At 46.7% G+C, this 19,213-nt stretch overlaps 1 protein-coding gene and 1 non-coding gene across 3 annotated transcripts in view; both read left to right on the forward strand.

The window, feature by feature from the left end:
• The window catches only part of SPRED2 (sprouty related EVH1 domain containing 2), a 109,896-nt gene extending 94,432 nt beyond the window's left edge, over positions 1–15,464 (forward strand). For both annotated transcript variants that reach the window (XM_010979917.3, XM_031467157.2), the window contains exons 5-6: positions 9,527–9,676; positions 12,148–15,464. In XM_010979917.3, coding sequence (XP_010978219.1) covers positions 9,527–9,676; positions 12,148–12,813 — 816 coding nt within the window. In that variant the 3' untranslated portion in view covers positions 12,814–15,464. The remainder of the gene's footprint in view (positions 1–9,526; positions 9,677–12,147) is intronic.
• On the forward strand, positions 4,352–4,424 carry TRNAA-UGC (transfer RNA alanine (anticodon UGC)). Its single transcript has one exon. It is a non-coding gene; the product is annotated as a tRNA-Ala (tRNA).
• Positions 15,465–19,213: the final 3,749 nt, after the last annotated feature.

Consider the following 19,213-nt stretch of genomic DNA (forward strand, 5'->3'; position numbering starts at 1 on the left):
GAACGCTGAAGGCTAATCTACCAGTTTTATAATAAATGGGGTTCGTTTATTGATGTTCTAAGAAAGAGGATGTTTGGAAAAGGTGAAGTGATGTGTGACCCCCTTGTGTGCAGAGTTTGGAGGCTGGGGAGAGGCCAGGACTCTAAACTTGATTCTGCCATTAATGAGCTGTGACCGTTGATCCCTTTGGACTCAAAACCTTCCCAGGATGAAATACTTCCTTTGAGTTTCTATTTGCTGGCCCAAGGGGAGGGTAAGGAAAGGCACCATGGTGTGGAGCTGTCCCTAGCCCTGTGCCCTGCACTTTCTCGTACGTTAGTGAATTTGGTCCTCACAGCTGTCCATCAGGTACTTACTGACAGTCCCATTTATGCAAATAAAGTCACCGGGGCTCAGAGAGGTGAAGCGACTCATGCCCAGTTCCACACTCTGCTCACCCAGAATGCAAACTCCAAATCTGCCTGCTCCCTTTCCGAAAACTTTAAGAAAAGGAAATGCTTATTCAGTAAGTTTCAGTAAATTTTACATATGAAATATACCAGATATATACCAGATTTTCAGACTTGCCAAAGAACCACCTAAGTGGTGGGCATTTCAACAAGGGCATTGGCTTAAAACCTCAGCTGGCTCTTCAGTGGAGCTATGGGTTCTCCTCTGCCTGCTTGGGAACCCCAGTCTCATTTTAGAAGATCAATTGATCAAAAATGTTTCTGTTGTCTCTACCTGTGGAATTAAAGGGTTGGGACAGAGTGGGGCCAGGAGAGACTAAGTTAAAGAGAAAATAAGTTGAAAATGTAAATTACTTCTGCGAAATTTAACTAGTGAAACTCATCCATGGTGGTTTATTAAGAGAAGCAAAAACGTTTTGGAGGAAGGACAGCTATGCTTTATGGTCAACACCAGGGAGCTGCTGGCTGAGACCCAGCCCGGCATGGGGTGGCAGGAAGTTCTCAGAGGACGGATGGGAGCTGCTTTATCCTCTGAAGGACAGTCATTATCAAGCTCACGTTGCATAGCAAGAGGAGGATCTTTTACTTCAATATGTGATAACTTCAGTGGCTAAATTAAAGCAATTAAATGTCTGAGGCTCACACGAAAGCTTTGACATGGTCTCAATTTCAGGAAGCCCAAAGGCATTTTGCCAGCCCACCAACTTGTGTCCTTCTTCATTGATACATGTATCATCTCATCTTTTTGAGCTGCGGATAGCAGGATACTCCTATTTCCATTTTATTAATTCATGCGGAGTACATGTTCCAGGTTCCCTGACACCTGCTCTTGCTTACTGGCCAGTAAAAGCTAAGCTGTGGGTCTGTCAGAGCCCTTTCATGTCAAAATTTCACCTAATTTCAAATTTTAGAAACATAAAGCTTTTGTCTAACACGTAGGAATTTTTGTTGTTGTTGTTTTCACCATAAAAGAATGCCCACTGCATCTATCCCCTGGGTCCTGGACGGGATAATGTCTGAGTCTAGGACAAAGTCATCTCCCTTCTCCCACCAGCTGCCTCTTAGACCCTATGTGCCTGCTACCTGGGGCTGTAAAAGAGCATGTGCCCGGCTGACTTCCTGTCTGCTTGCCTCTTTGAAAGAGGACACCTGAAACCAGTGTAGGTCCTTAGGACACATGAGCCAGTGCTGCCTGTTCCCAAAGACCAGCTGACAAAAGAGGCGACAACTTCCTACTTACCAAAGGAAAAGGGGTTGGCCATAGACCTGTCAGTCTAATAGCTACTGAGGGGACAGGCTTGCTTTGCTCAAGAGTTAGGCAACAGCTCATCCCCAGACCACCCAAGCCGGGGAGCCTTCTGACACACGCAACCATCCGGTTTACTGTCTTCTGAAAGGCAGGAGATGCCCAGAGTTCCTTGTGATCAATCTCGTCTCCTAGCCTGAGGTTGAGAGGAACGGTATATATTTATACTTATACATAAGTGCATGTGTGTATACATGCTTTTTTAAAAAGTAAATAAAACGGGAAGCCCTTGCAACAGGAAGAATATTGAATCTTGCTTTGGTTGCACCCGCTGCTGAAATCTCTCTTGGTGGTGGGGTGCCGTAAAGATAGTACACACGGTAGTCGTTACTACTAGTTAGCCATCTTCAAAACTTGAAAGTATCGGCGTCTACAGACAGGGCAGAAATCTAGTTTATCAACCTGAACTAATCCTGTGGCTTTTTTTTTTTTTTTTTAGCTATGGTGATGCCTTATTTTTTTATTGAGGTATAGTTGCCTTACATCCTGGGGCTCTTGAATCACTTGAGCCACAGTCTTAGACAGACTCCTCTGTGACAAACATGTTGTGAGGAGGGCGGCAGAGGGGTTACACGTAGTTGTCAGAGCTCACGCAGACCCTGCAGATCACCCAGGGCCCCTCCTTATCGCACGCATGAGGACACTGAGGCCCACAGAGGTGAGAGAGCTGGCCCGCGACTTGGGCCTGGCCTGGCACTGAGGTTTTCCAGCGTCTCCGTACGGTGCTAGTTTTGCTTAACATCGCTGTATGATTCCTGGAGGATGTGGACTGGCTCCTTACGCAGTGTCTTCACTTTATTTTCTCTGCCTTATTCAGAATCTCTGGGCCTGCTGCCCTCTAGAAATGGTTGCTCAGAGCTGGCTTGGCTGCAGGAGCTGGGTGTTCACATCAGCTCATGTGCTCCTGGGGACACAGGGAAGAAAAGGGGCTCTACTTGTTTGCTTGCCTCTCTGGAGGGAGGCTTCACCCCATTTGTCTCCATCCCCAAGAGCGAGGAGAAAATTAACTGTTACCAGCCTTCTCATGATCTCACTAATGTACTTAGGGTGTCTCACTCCAGAAAGATGTCATCCAGGTGCCCCTTAATAGTTCCAAGTGTCCTTGAAGACACAGCCCTGGGCACACCTTTGCTCTCCCATGAGCACTGGTCGCCAGCTGCTGCTGTCTTTGTTCCCCACCCCAACCTCCTTTTGGAAAAACAGATTTAGCAGGAAAACCCAGAGGAGTTGAAGGGATGCACATAGTCCTGAAAAATGCATGTTTCACTTTGAAGTGTGTGACCTGACCCACCCTGGGTGCCCCCAGAAGCCCTCGGTCAGCAGCCGGGATTCCATCCCAGGATGGGTAATTTAGGCAAACTGCCTCCTTAGCTGGTCTGGCCTCTTGGTTCTTACCCTCCTCCTTGGTTCTTTCTCTCCCTCCTTGAGCATCCCTTGGTCAAAGAGGTTGGCCTTCCACATGGAAAGGCCCATCCCCGGACCCACGGCATGTGAACAGATGCATGTGCTTCTTTAAGAACTTCCAGGTGGTAAACTCAGGGTCCCTTCATAGGACAGGGAAGAACAGTCAAGCTTCCAAGAGTAAGAAATCACATTTTACACATACACCCATCCAACAGGAGGGAGCCAGCCACCCAGGTAACGTTAGACGTCAATCTTCTGGTCTCCTTTCTCCATTTAGACCAATTCCCACCCAAACCAGGCAGCACTGACCTTGGGGAAACTGGCAGCCTCAGCCCAGTGTCCTGGACTTCAGATTTTAATTTATTGTCAAGGAATCATACCATTGAAGTCAGTTATTCAAAAGAAAAGTCTGTATCACCTTTTGAAGCTCCGTGGTTTCCCTCTTATTTGTTGATAAATACTGGGGAATTATAGGCAAATCTCAGTTCCCAAAGTAAGTACAGCTCGTGTCTGCAGAGTGCAGCCATTAACAGCTTGCCCTTTTTAAAGGAGTTTATCAGATGTTCACTGATACACTTGAGCCTCTTTTTTTCCTTCTCCTGAACCTAGGTCTACGTCATCCACCCACCTAGCATGCCCTCTGCCCATCTCCCGGGCCGCTCCTTAGGGAAGCCCTGGCCTTGACCCTGCCCGTGTCCACCTGTATCTGAGCCCACATCCCACAAAGCACCCAGCCCAAACCCAAAAAAACCCTCAGGGGAGAGGGGGGTGGGTGTCTTCAGTACCAGTGCGGACTTGGGCAGGCTGATCGTGGCAATATTTTCTTATTTTATGGTTGGCAGTACCTGCTTTTTCAGTTCAGTGCCCTCTGACTCTTGCTTCCACCTCCTTACCCTTTCTTTTCTCAGCCTCCTGGTCTTCCTTATCAAAAAGTCTGTCTCAGCTCACTGCCATCTTAGAGGGCTTTAGACCCAGGCCACACAAAGATTATTACTCAAAACACGTGTTTTTAGATAACTATGGAAAAATCTGAAAATGTTGTCAAAGGCATACCCCTTAAAAAGACCAAATTTAGGCAGTTAAGAAACAGCTCCCATGCATAAGAGAGATAGGCAATGAGGATTTACTGCATAGCACAGGGAACTATATTCAATATCTTTGTAATAACCTATAATAGAAAATGATCTAGGGAGGAGGGTATAGCTCAGTGGTAGAGCACATGCCTTGCATGCATGAGGTCCTGGGTTCAATCCCCAGTACCTCCATTAAATAAATAAACCTAATTACCCGCCCCCCAAAAAAGAAAATGATCTGAAAAAATATATATATATCTGAATCACTTTGCTGTACACCTGAAACTAATGCAACATTGTAAATCAACTATACTTAAATTTTGAAAAAAAAAAAAAAAAAGATACTGTTCCAGAGGATAGAAAAAGGTGGAACACTGCCTAGCTCAGTGTACAGGACTCACATAACCTTGCTATAAACTGGGCAAGAATAGCCCAAGTAGAGAAAAACTGCAGCCCAACTCATTGAGTCTAGATGTAAAGTTTTAAAGTAAAATATTAACAAATCACATCAAATATTTGTACAATTTTTAAATTTTTTTTAATTGAAGTACAGTCAGTTACAATGTGTCAATTACTGATACAGCACAATGTCCCAGTCATGCATATACATACGTATATTTGTTTTCATACTTTTTCATTAAAGGTTATTACAGGATACTGAATATAGTTCTCTGTGCTATACAGAAGAAATTTTGTTTTTTTAATCTATTTTTATATATAGTGGCTAACATTTGCAAATCTCTAACTCCCAGATTCATCCCTTCCCACCCTCTTTCCCTAACCGTAAGATTGTTTACTAAGTCTGCAGGTCTTTGTTTTGTAGATGAGTTCATAGTGTCCTTTTCTTTTTTTTCTTCTTAGATTCCACATATGAGTGATATCATGTGGTATTTTCCTTTCTCTTTCTGTCTTACTTCACTTAGAATGACAATCTCTAGGTCCATCCATGTTACTGCAAATGGCATTGTTTTATTCTTTTTTATGGCTGAGTAGTATTCCACTGTGTAAATATACCACAACTTCTTTATCCAGTCATCTATCAATGAACATTTAGTGTACAACAAATTTAATGAAAGATCATTAGAGTAGAAAATATCTCAGGCATGCAAAGATAGTTCATATTCGAAAAGCTTAACTGTTTGATTCAGACATTAATGAAACAAAGGTGAAAGACTAATCATCTCAATAGATACAAAAAAAACCATCTGGTTACATCCAACATCTTTTGCTGTGAAAACCCTTAGCAATCTAGAATACAAGGAAATTTTTGGAATTTTATCATCATTCCGGTTATCTGGAAACATTGTATTTAATAGAGAATCATTAGAAGTTGTCCCATTAAAGTCTGGTACAAGGAAACAGGGCCACTATCACATCATGCTGGAAATCCTGGCAAACACTGACATTGAGACGGTCAAACCCAGAGGTAGGTTTTTTTGGAGGGTGCATTTACAAGGGGCAGTGGTTGTGCTCACTGCATCACATTGCACAGGACCTCCCCCAAGTAGCCGGCTCCCAGGTGGCAACAGCCGTGTCTGGCCTTGTTCACAGTGAGTGGCATCAAAGGCTGGCTCTGACTCCTCTCTGACTCTGGGACACCTGCCGCCGAAGCCACCCCACTAAGGAGCCTGAGGTCCCCAGGCGTGGAGGACTTCTGGTTGTGTTCTTCTTGAGCTCAAACCTGCAGCAGTTCCAAGGTGCCCACCCTCCACCCCCCCAGTAAGGCAAGTTGAAAACGCAGCCAGTCTTTCCAGGTTGAAGATGAGGCTGTCAGATTGGTAGGCTGGTGCGTGTCATTAGCTTGTGCACACAAGTAACACAGCCACGTTCTAGAATCTTGCTTGTTGATGTACGTATGTGCACAGCTTAGTGGGCTGCTTTTCTCATGAGCAGTTAGGGGGCACCAGTTCAGAGGGGCATGTGGTGAAAGGAGGTTTTTCCCCTCGCCTCTCTCGGAGATGCCCTGATAGCACATCCCTTTTGTTGGTAGGTCACTCACCACTTGGCAGGATTTGTTAGATAGCAGAGATCTGAGATGATCCTTGGCTTCTGATGGATTTTCTCCTATGGGCCCTTCTTCCCAGGGTCCGGGCAAACCCAGAGCAGTGAGGTGCGGGAGGCTGGGGGCTGGGCTGGGACATCCCAAGGGAGGTGGTGAACTGTGGGCGCACCTCAGTCCTTTGGCCTCCCTGCTCCTCTGTACAGATTTGTCATCAGATCAGGAGATGTCGAAAGGTCTTTCTCAGTCTCACATTCTCTAAATTGTCCAAAAATTGTCCAGGAAGTTTTGCACTTGACTCTGCAGTGGGAAGAGGCTGGTCTGGCTCAGGGAGGAAGGATGGGAGTGTCAGAAGGTGGCATTTGATTGGCTGAGGATTACCAGGAATACCAGGCGTGCCTCATTTCCCAGAATGATGTTCCATACACTGTTAACCTGAACATAGATAGGTCACAGAAAACAGGGTGGATTCGGGTGAACAGATGACTAACACACAGGTGGCCACAATGTGTTAACTGGGTCTCTGAGACCCAAATGCACAGTGCATATAACAGTGTCCAATCCCAGGGTAGCTTCTAACCTAAGACGTGACTGTCACTTGGGTGTTGGATAAGAGTTTAACCCTTGAGATTTGAATCACACCGAAGAGCCCTTATCTACTCATGTGGAAAGTATTTATTGAGATCTGTAGAAACCTTTGTGTTATGAGATACCATCCCCTCATCTCCAGGGACTGTATACATCAGGGTGCACCTTCTTACTTGGAAAAGTTGTACTTGGGTTAATTTCACCAAGATTAACACAGAGCAGACACGGGCGTGGGCTCTCCCGGGCTTGAGAAGCAGTGGTGTTGTGCATGGAGATCCCACTGGGCTTGGTGGGCAGGGGCCGCCTCCCACGGTGGGCAGGGTCCTGCATTTCTCGGAGTCTCCGTTTTCCTGTCTGATATGGACGTGATATTTTACCTGCAGTCGTGTTCGCATTTAGCCAGGGCCTGGCACATCATAAGCCCTCACATAACATAAGACTGTTAAGGGTTGTTTGCTTTGTTGTGCTGTCGACCTACAACCACACATGTGTTAAAAGAGGGAGGCAGTACCTCCAAAGACATAAGGAAAAGGTCGGTGAGAGCTGGAGGACAGGGCAGAGTTTGGAAGAAAGGAAAAAGTCCTGTGTATCTATTTGGTCTTTTTTAGTTACTGGGATTTGAGGGGTAAATAGCGACTCTTTCTTATCTGAGCTCCGTACCAACTGAGAAAAAAATGATGGGAGACCCTTCATTACTGATGATATTAGTCCTGGCTTACATCTGTGGGAAATGGGCATCCCAGGGCTGGACCCCAGGATTGGACAGATCTGCCCCACCAGGCACATGAGCGCTGGGTCTCCACACCCTCCCCACATTGCGGTGGGCCCTCCACCTCCAAGTGGACCACACTGTCCCAAGAATGATTGCCGGCACGTGCTATTTGCCGATCGAGTGGCTCCCAAGAAGCAGAGAAGGAATGAAGCAGGCTCTGGATGCCCAACTGCACTCCGCCTGCTGTGGAAAGGAGTAAGCAAGGCAAAGGCAAGGCCAGGGCTGTGATGCTGGTGGAGGTGGAACGGCTGCCACAGAGAAGGAATCGGGAGTGAGGGAAAAGTGCACCCCAGGGACGAACCCAACGCATTCTGGGTTAAGTTACCAAAGGGAATTGGCTTGTATCATTGGGACATCTTAGGGTGAGTGATGATTCAGGCTTGGCTGGATCCAGAAGCTCAAATGGTGTCTGTGGGGACCTTCTTCCCTTGGTTTTGCTTTACTTTATCCTCGGGCAGTTTCTTTCCCTGCACCCTCACTAGGATTCCAGGCTTAGGGGGGGCCCTTAGATCTTAACTTCAGAGACAGAGACAGCATCTTTTCTGACCTCTCCATCCAAAGTCTCTCTGTATTGCCTCAGATAGGACTGTGTGTGTTCATATCTGAATTAGTCACTATGGATTGTGGGACTGGAAACAGGCTTCAGCCCACATCACGTGGACCAAAATTAAAGAAAAATCCAGGAGGGTTGGCTTTCCAGAGGCATACTACACCTGTCCACCAAGCTTTAAAAAATCAACAGTGGTTGTGCTGCATAATGGAAATACGGGTATCTTTTCTTTTTCCTGAATGCTTGCAATCCCATTTTTCTGAGCATTTATTACTTTATAAATGGGGAAGAGGTACAAATAACTTTCTTAAGTCTATTTGATCCTTGCTTTGCCCCCAAAAGGATCTATGAGAGTAACAAAAAACAGTAACATAAAAGGAGAGAAATCTGCAAATGAGATAAGGGGAATATAAGAGTGAGGAACAACAGCCAAGGAGGAGTTTGTAGTTATTCACCACAATAGGACACCTAGATTTCAAGGAAACCATTTCATTTATCTGGGGAAAAAAAAAGAAGAAAAAAGGGTGCAACACTGTAAGGAAATGGAAGTTACTGAGTAATGGGGTTTCCGAGGTGCCCTGGTTTTAAAGGTTGGTGCCAGCTGCATCTTACAAAGCTCTTGAATGAGCTTGTGGCTCCTGGGATCACTTGGGAACACAAAGCACCTAGGTGGTAGGTATATTGGAAGGCGATCAGGCCCGTGCTTTGCGCACAGCCACAGTACATCCTGATATCTGACCACCTTCCAAAGATACCCTCACAGAGGCTCCAAACTGAACTCGTCGCCTCTTCTGGGAAAACAGATCTGTGCTCACCCCCAGAGATGGTGGCCTTCGTCCCTCTCTGCAAGCGTCCATCTTACTTCCAGTTTAAAGTGACCCCCCCACGCTTGCCTCCAAGCTGAAGATTACAAAATTTCTTCCTAGAAAGCCAGGACCCATAATACCTCTGACGCATCCTTATCTCTGAGACTTTCCCAGGCTGGGATTAGACCCACAGAGAAACATATGGCTTTGATTTCTGCTTGTTTGCCTCTCCTGTGCTCACTCGAGGACCTCGCAGCCAGGGCCACAAACAGGTGACCATTCTTGATCAAACTGGAACGCACCAGCGGGAGGCCTGGTGCGGTGAGCCCTTCCTCAGCGCCGGTCGCTGCTCCCACATTTGAGAAAACAAACCCACCTTTCCAGGGTCTGGTGGCTGGGTTTCTCTGCCCGTCATGTTTAGACAATCTGGCCCTTCAGGGGTCCTCTGCCTCCCACAGCCAGGATAAACTCGAGATTTCAGGAAGTCTAGCAAGACGCCACAAGTCAGGGTAGACAGTGTGTTAGGGTTTTTGTTTTTGTTTTTTTAAATTAACTTCTTGGTTACCTCCTCCTATGCAGACAGCTACAGACAGTTCTTCTAATTCGTCTCAGAAGAGGGAACAACCTACTCGGACAATCTCCTCGCCCACATCCTGTGAGCACCGGAGGATTTATACCCTGGGCCACCTCCACGACCCATACCCCACGGACCACTATCACCTCGAACAGGTGAGCGGCAGGCTCGTTCGTCGGAGGTCACGGGGTGGATGGCTCCCGATTCTGGAACAGCCTCCTTCCCCTCCTGTGTGGCCACATGCCCGAGCCTGGGCTGCTTCTGGGCTCCTGCTTTGCAGTCCACACCGCCATTCTGGAGGGGTGGGGGCGGCTCACCCTTACTCAGTTTTCTGTGCATTTTCAGACACATTGCCAAACCCTTTATGTGCCTTATCTCCTCTTACCCTCACAAATTACCGATAAGGCAGGTCCTTGGCATCCCCAGTTTATAGATGAGGAAGTTGAGGCTGAGAGAGAGAGAGAGACCCTAGTGAAACAAGATTGAAATACAGGGCTCTGCTCACCTAGGACACTGCTGCCTCCAACATTCCTCTGTCAACGGCCTCCTGGCTTTGTGTGAAAGCACAGGGCTGCGTTCAAGACTGCAGAATACTGTACACTTGGGGTAGGGAGAGTGTAGCTCAGTGGTAAAGCGCCTGCTTAGCATGCACAAGCTCCTGGGTTCAATCCCCAGTACCTCCGTTAAAAAATAATTTTAAAAATAATAAGTAAATAAATCTAATTACTACCCCCCTTCAAAAAAAGAATACTGTACACTTGACTCAAGCCCCCTGGCATTGCCAGCTGCAGACCCAGGCTGGCTCAGGGCGCTTTAGCTATAGCTGGAATTCAGGAATTCAGCAAATATTTACCAAGCAGCTGTTTTTTGGAGCAGGTTCCTAAACTGTGGGCGATGTGGCCACCACTCTACTTTGATGAGAGAAAAAGCATGAGGCACTGAGGTTTTTTAAAACATAAAGCTAGGTTTATATGACTCTTTTTTTCAAAATCATTTTACTGTGTATTTCCTAATATTTTGGCATCAAAATCACATTATGATAGCAGTGGATGGGACTTGACTTTTTGACTCTCCGTACTTTGTAAAATAAATTATTAGCAGAGTCTGTGTCAGCTCCCAAGATTTGTTTGCAAATACTGTAGGACTGTGATTTTCCAAAGTTGGGGAAACTCTGACATCAAGAATCTGACAGGAATTAGGGCAAAGCCTGTGAGACTTGGCCCCTGCCAGCAAGGAGCTCACAGTCTGATGGGAAGTGGTGGGTAAATCTAATTACCATGTGATAAATTCTGTGACAATATTATAATGACAATCCTGGCAACAGGTATCAAGTGTATTCTGTGTGACAGGCCCTGTGCTGACACCGGATGGATTCTCTCTCTTCATTCTCACAATAGCCCTGTGTGGTTTGATAGTCAGGGAAACCAAGTCTGAGGCTTAGTGACTTCCATACTCAGAGCCATGCTCCTCACCCCTTAAAAAGCCTTCATACTCAAAGGCTTCGAAGGCAGAAAATCATTGTCTGCCACAACTGGGATGCCCTGTGCAAGGCAGGCTTACCTGTATCCATTCGGTAACTATTTATTCAAGCGCCTGCTGCTCTGGACAAGGCACTGATGCCAACTCTAGCAGGACCACCTGCAGAGATGACTGTTTCACTCTAAGGGAGAATACAGGTTGGATTTGGAGGCTACAGGGTATGGCTCTGGGTCGGGCCCTTCCAGGCTCAGATTCCAGCTCTGCCACGCACTACCTGTGAGATCCTGGCAGGATTCGAGCCCAGGCAGTCAGCCTCTAGAACCTTTTCATGTCCCAGCATCTTATCCTGCCAACCAGATTATAAGGTACTTGCGAGCCTTATAGTTTCTGGTATCCCCTTTTGCCTTTTTGAACACAACCCATAGAGAGACATGCATTTTATATTACGGCCCAGTGTACATGTTACATACACAAAGATAATGAAATGTACTTACCTTGTAACATGCAGTGCAGTCCAGTGTTCCTCTGTTTCACTGGGAAAAAAAAGAAAAAAAGCCAGTTACAAAACAGTGCGTACTGTGCGAAAACAGGTGATACTAACCTGTTAGACATCAGGCTAGCGGCCACCATCACCTCAGGGGTGGGAGGTCACTGAAGGGCAGTGAGGGTGTCCTAGGGAGGACTCGAGTTCTGCTCTTTGATCTGGGCATGTTCAGCTTCTGAAAATTCAAACTTTATTCTTAGAGTGTGTACACGTTCCTGCATATATGGCAGTACGTCAGCAAAAAGAGGGGAAATGCTGGTCTCGACCCATCAAATTGATTTCCTGACCCGGGAAGGGATTGAAACTCATAATTTGAAGTATGTCTGACCCACAAGCTATGCAGTAATTACAGGATGGGTCAGTCGTAAAGCCAATAATTTGTAATATACAACTATAAATGGAGTATAACCTTAAAAAATCATGAATCACTATATTTACACCTGTAACTTATATTGCACATCAACTATACTTCAAAGAAAAAAAAAACGGGAAAAAAAAGAAATGGTTTTGTAAAGGTGAAACATGCATACTGGAGGTTTTGGTTTTTTGGTGGGGAGGGGTTTAGCCACTGCTATAAAATAACATCTCCTTTTCCTGGGGCAGCCGATACCAAGGCCCTACCGCCAGGTGAGCTTCCCGGACGACGACGAGGAGATTGTGCGCATCAACCCCAGGGAGAAGATCTGGATGACGGGCTATGAGGACTACCGGCACGCGCCGGTGAGGGGCAAATACCTGGACCCCTCGGAGGACGCGGACTCCTACGTGCGCTTCGCCAAGGGCGAGGTCCCCAAGCACGACTACAACTACCCCTACGTGGACTCCTCAGACTTTGGCCTCGGCGAGGACCCCAAAGGGCGCGGGGGCAGCGTGATCAAGACGCAGCCCTCCCGGGGCAAGTCCCGGCGGCGGAAGGAGGACGGCGAGCGCTCCCGGTGCGAGTACTGCCGGGACATGTTCAACCACGAGGAGAACCGGAGGGGCCACTGTCAGGACGCGCCCGACTCCGTGAGAACTTGCATCCGCCGGGTGAGCTGTATGTGGTGTGCGGACAGCATGCTCTATCACTGTATGTCGGACCCCGAGGGAGACTATACAGACCCGTGCTCGTGCGATACTAGCGACGAGAAGTTTTGCCTCCGGTGGATGGCTCTTATTGCCTTGTCTTTCTTGGCCCCCTGTATGTGCTGTTACCTGCCCCTGCGGGCCTGCTACCACTGCGGAGTGATGTGCAGGTGCTGCGGGGGGAAGCACAAAGCGGCTGTGTGACTCGGTTTCCCTCCCTCGCCCTCCTCCATCCACAGCCCCAAGGGAACTTGTCTCCTCCATCCTCTCATCGTCTCCCCCGCTCCCGGGTACCTGAGGCGCCGCTCCGGCCCGGGGAACCTGCCCGGTGGACTCTGCACCCCCGGCCACCCACTCCACATCAGCCACACCCACCCACGCTCGCACGCACAGTGTTCTAAGGAAGGGAACCTCCGCGCAGACGCTGATGTGTTATTAACGATCTGTAACCAAGCTTACTGTCTCATGCTTTGTGCTGATTTCATATCCTTCCTGCCCACCTCTTCCAGTTCAAAGGTGCCTGCAGTGGGTACTGCTGATTTTTGGTGGGTTTTTGTTGGTTTTTCCAAGAGCACCGAAGGCCATCTTTTCTCTTGGTTCAGCTTGTCTGTTGCTCACGAGCTTGCTTCCTCGGGTTCCTGTGGAAATGGGATGTCAGATGATGAAACCCTACCAGACGTATTTTAACCTGCAGTCAGTTATTCTGTACAGGAGGTGAGCTAGTTAACAAACTTCTACCACAAAGCAAGATCGCTTTAACTTTTCGAAACCAAACTTCCCATGTAAGCTGCAGTTTCTATCTTGAGCCCATCCTTCATCTTCTGTCACCACCCCCACCCCCCAAAAAAATCCGTCATTCACTGATGCAAAACATTCACTTGTAAAATGACTGAGAATTGAGCCTTAACTTCAGATTAACTTGTGAGAATCAGGAAAATTCTTTAAACTGCATTGCATCCTCTCGGACCAGGGCTAGAAGGGGGATTTCAGGTTTCTCTGAGCCTCCCCAGTTACCCCTAATGTAGAACTTTTTAAAATTGTGTCGCCACCACTTGTAAAAATTTAGCAATATTAGAAGACAATGCAAATGATGTAAGAAATTTTGCTCATGGTTTTTGCAAACCAAATCGTCTATTCAAACAACAAACTGGTGTTCTCCAAACCCAGACCAGTTGAGAAACAGTGAGGTTGTGGTAAATAACACTATAGGAACTTTTCCCCCCAGTGGCTATTTTTCTATTAATTGGGGGAAATTTTAAATGTCATCAATTTGAAGAGTGGTGGGTTGTATTTTGTTCATGGGTTTGTGTTCTTGTCTTCATTTTGGACTCAATCTCACATCATCAAATTCTTCATTTATACTTGGGAAAAAACAAGGCCATATGTAGAAACCCTTCCAAAGCCTAAGTGTCTTTCTCCTGCAACTCCAAACCCAGACTTACCACTTCGGGTGCACAGATGGTTAGGTCCACAGGCTGGTTCTACCTGGCACCTTGCCACATGGGAGGCCTCTAATTAGCTGGAAAATAGTATTTTTCTAATATATTGCAAGGAATAGCCAAATCTTACTGCAGAAAGAAAAGTGGAGAGTGGTTACCTGTATCTAGCATAGTACAATCAGAACGTCGTGGAGACCCTAGGGGACAGGCTTGTCAACGCTGGCGGATCTTCCTGCCATGATCTTCCTGTGGTAATTGCCAGCTCAGGGCACGGCCCGATCCCTCTCTCCCCACCGCCCCATCCCTTCTCTGTTGCACACAGGACATCAGTCTTCAAGGAAAGGGACTGTTTTCTTTTTCCAGGCTGCCAGTCGTGTTGGGACAGTGCTAGCCACACTTACCTTCATGGGAATGCTTTCAGCTTGCCTGAGAGCACATAGCATTTCTTTATCAGATCATCCATGTAAATACCCAGTGTGCTTACGAGTTCCGTTGTAGATGTTTTCATTTGTTGGAGTGGCTGGCTTGGGCCTGCCTTCCGGTTTGGGACAAGAGCAGCGAGCTGTCAATCTGGTGATGTAAGAAGAGAGCCGCTTCCCAGCCTGGAGAACATCTAGAAAACCTTCAAGCAGCCTCCAGACATTGTTGAGAGACCATCTTCTCCCCAGACCTGAGGCGTTTCCTCAGGCCCTTTCTCAAGGTCTCCTCTCTACAAAGCACAACACTAATGTATGTTTTGTTCGACCGCAGCTCAAGTGCCCCTATTTATTTCAGTAAGAAGACACATACCCCAGCCGCTTTTTGTTTGTCACCGCTAGTTAGTCGTTACTGTTTCTAACTTCCTTTCCCCCTTGTCCTCTTCCACCCCTTTGAAGAGTTAACGCTAATGAGTCTTACTCCGCGTATCCTTTTTGGTTTGTGAAGAAGGCAGCGGTTAAGGGCACAAGGATAGCCCAGCCATGGGGACATTTATGTAAATACGTCTCTCTAATTGCCACACTGCAGCTGAACAGCGTGCAGTGTTTTCCCAGTCAGCTTTGCCATACTGACGTCAATCATCTGAGAGAAATTATTCAGATTTTATTTTTGTATCTGTGGTAACAAAACATTAACCAAAAGATTTTCTGTTTGGAAGCTTCCCCCACCGACCCCCACCCCCGCCCCCTCCACCAAGCTGTTTGCTCACATTAACAAATTAAAGTGCCTGAAGCATAATTCATTCTTTACCTGTATACTAAAAACCCCGTTGTATTGATTTTTTTATAATAAGCCTTTTTACCTCTGTGTAAAAAATATATATACAAGTGTATGATGTACATTTTAGTTCTTAACTTTTTTTTATGGTTTCTAATATGTATGACCAATGTAGCCATTGCTTTAAAATGTACCGTGTAAATACAAACACATCCTATCTGATGGCTGGCTGCGGGCTCTTTGTCCAGCTGGAGACGGGGTGGCGGGTGAGCCCCTGCGGACGTGGGAGTTCTCGCACACAGGATGGGAAGGGGTTTCCTCTGGAGAAGGATGTGTGGACACCGGCCTGTTTTTGTGAGGCCCTTCCCGCCCGTGGTTATGTCATATTCCCCGGGGGAGGCTGCCGCTCCTCGGGCTCGGATGCCTCAAGTGAAAAGAATGCTGCATGTCGCCGCCCGGGGAACACCCCCTCTTCCGCGGCCTGGCTTCCCCCACACGTGCTCCTCAGAGGGAACAGCTGTACTTCCTCTCAGTTGTTTTCCACTGGTTCCTGCTGAACCTTTCGTGTGTGTGTGCGCGCGCGCGCGCGTGTGCGTGGAATTCGGAAGACAGTTTCTCACAGAACATAGTTAAAACCGCAAGATCCTTGGTCTCAGAGCGGTTCGATTGCAGTGGTATTTGGCCCACTTTCAGTTCCTAATGGGCTCTTCGGATGTTCAAAAGTTACAGGGACAATCTCCTGGAGGAAGGAAAGTGTAGGGTCTTGTGGGGTCTTCTAAGGGTTCACAGAGAAAGTTCCAGCGCCTTCTCTAGAGAAACAAGTGGGGGCCTTAAAAAGAGAGATGTAGAGGGTCCCCTCCAGCCTAGTCTCAACTCTTCCCAAAAGTCCACTTTTCCAAGCTACCGACAAAGGTGAAAAGCAACAGGAGATGCTAGAAATTAGAGCGTCTGAGGAGAGAAACTAACCATGAAGATTGGTAATTAAGAGATTATCAGAAGGAGGGATAGATGAGTTTTGGAAGTAGCAGATACACACCACTGTATACAAAATAAACAAGATCCTACAGTATAGCACAGGGAACTATATTCAATATCTTGTAATAACCTATAATGAAAAAGAATATATGCATAACCGAATCACTATGCTGTCCACCAGACACTAACACCACATTGTAAATCAACTATACTTGAATTAAAAAAAAAAAACATGCCCATTGATAGTTCAGAAAAAAGATTGTTAGAGTCATGAAAGCTCTTTCATTAGCGTAGGAGGGGCACAAGCCAGATTATAGTGGGGTGAAGAGTCACCATGGAAGGAATAAAAACATCAAATGTAAAACACATTTTCAAGAAGTTTGATGGAATCAAGCGATTGATCTGAGGGAGAATTGGTGAAGTAAAAATTTATCTGCCAAGATAATATATGCATTTACTTATTATGACCATTAATCCTGAATAAATTGCTCTGATTTTTTTAAAAATGAGAGGAGAACTTGAAAGGCACCTCCAGAGCTGCAGGGGGCAGGAGCCCTCAGGTCTTACCTGACCCTCATCCCCCTGCGAGGCATGTCCCTCCCATCATCCTGCCTAGGGTTGAGGAACTGAGGCTTAGAAAGCATCGGTTACTAAGGTAACCCACAGTCACGTGAGGCAAGGACCAAACCAGGAAACTGCACAGCCCAGGTCCTTTCCCAGACTCACTGGTAGCTCTGCTCACCTGCTCCCTCTTTGTGGGCTTGAAAAGTGGGCACCAAGCAAGAGCCTCGCCCAGTGCTCCCTGCTCTCTCGGGCCCATGGGGCTACCTCAGGATGAACTTGTCATCTGGTGCTCTGCGTGCTCAGCCAGGAGCTGGGCTCACTACATCCATCATCTTTAACTCTCTGCAGAGTAGAGGGTTCACTTCCACTTTACAGGTGAGGAAGCAGGCGTAGAGCAACCACATTAATTCGGTCGCTGGACAGTCTTCTGCCATTACTACCATCAGTCCTCGGGCAAGTGATGTCACTGTTCTGAGCCTCAGTTACCCCAGGTAGGACAAGTGGGATAACACCCACCCTCAGCATGCCACCAGGTTAAATGATCACAGTTCACGCTACAGTGAGAGTGCAGTGCACAGAATGCTCCTTCCTTCCTCAGTCCCTCCTCTCTTCTGACGAAGCATTGAGAACCGGAGAGAACAACTTTTTCTGAAGCACAGGAGGCTGGCGCCCTTGTGGGTATTTGTAAGTATCTAGACCTACAACCTGTATGTTGCGATTTCTTTTTCTTCACCTCTCTGCAATTTTAAATTAGGTTTTGATTCCTCTCTGGCTCTCGCAGAAACTTCAGCAGCCCCTGTGAAGGCTGCAGAGGGGCACTAGGCAGGCTGACTGCTCAGGAGCCAATGCACAGGAGCTGCCTCCCTGAACCCGCAGCCCCTCTCCTGCAGCCTTTGGGGTGAGTCAGTGTCCTTGACTCCCTGTTTCTCCCTGCTGCTCTCCTACTGCTTGTTGCCACCCACCCTTAACAGTGGGCCCTCCACACACACACTCCCCAGGAAATCAGGAGATCCTCCCACAGGAAAGAGTGTTGTTGGAAGACTTCTGTTTTCCAGGGACTCGGGTGGTTTGTTATTTTAGCGTGGCTTTCGAGCAAGCAGTCACAGTGCCATCCATGAGAACGAGGGGCCAAAGTTTATAAAAGCATGCCAGCTGCTTGCAGGCACTCTTATTACAGGCCTGCTGGGCTTTCTGATTTGTGGGGTGAGATGGTTAGAAACATCACACTTTGTTTGTTTGGGCCAGAACCAGATGGGTGGAATGAAGGGAGAGGACCCTGGAGACATCTTGCACCACCAGATACCAGTTGTGACCTTGCAAATCAGGGCCCTCCCATCTCCTTAGCTAGAACAGCCACCAGTGCTCGTGGCTCCTTTGAAGCAAGCTGACCACTTAAAGGGCAGTGCTGGCTGGTGCCGGGGCCGGGTGGGGGTGGTACTGGGGGGCAGAGAGTAGGAGGCAGCCTCTGTAAATTTATAAAGGCGGAATAAAACCAGTTACATGATAGTCATGCCTCATTCTCTTTTCCTCTCATTCTGTCTCTTTTCTTATTCTTTTTTTTTCTCCCAAAAGCTTTGGAGGAGGGCTCTGATTATTATAAAAGTAATATACATAGAAAAAAAAAAGTCATACACTACAAAGTATAAAAATGAGACTCTCCTTGTACTAATTTGCTAGGACTGTTCACATCATCTTCCCTCTATGTGAATCTGTGTCCAAACTGCCCTTCTTCATAAGGGTATCAGTCATAGTGGGTTAGGTCCCACTCTGATGGCCTAATTTTAACCTGATGACCTCTGTAAAGACCTGTCCTCAAAATCAGTTCACATCCTGAGGAAAGAGATTAGGACTTCGCATGAATTTGGGAGAGACAATTCAACCCATAACACTCCTCTGTCTCATCAAAAGTAAGCGCTGTGTGTCTCCCAGACTTCCTATACATTTATACACAGATGGGTGTACGTATGTGTGTGTGTGCACATTTGTTTTCTCTTTGGAGAGGAGCTAAAATACATCCTATCTATACTGCTTTAAAACCTGTTTTTGTTTTGCTTTTACTTAAAAATACATCCTCAGCCACTCTCTGCCTTTTGATTGGAGAATTTAGTTTATTTACATTTAAATTAATTATTCATATGTATGTATGTATCGCCATTTTGTTAATTGCTTTCAACTGTTTTGTAGTTCCTCTGTTCCTTTCTTGCTCGCTTCCTTTGTGATTTGATCATTTTCTTTAGTGATTTAGTTAGATTACTTTCTCTTTATCTTTTGTGTATCTACTATGGGTTTTTGCTTTGTGGTTACCATGAGGCTTAGCTATAACAACTTATATTTAAAAAGTCTATTTTAAGTTGATTACAACTTAACATTGAACACATTCTAAAAGTCTACATTTTTATTCTCCTCCCAACTACGTTTTCTATTTGTGATGT

This window comes from Camelus dromedarius, chromosome 15 (genome assembly GCF_036321535.1).
Source record: "Camelus dromedarius isolate mCamDro1 chromosome 15, mCamDro1.pat, whole genome shotgun sequence".
Lineage (NCBI taxonomy): Eukaryota > Metazoa > Chordata > Mammalia > Artiodactyla > Camelidae > Camelus > Camelus dromedarius.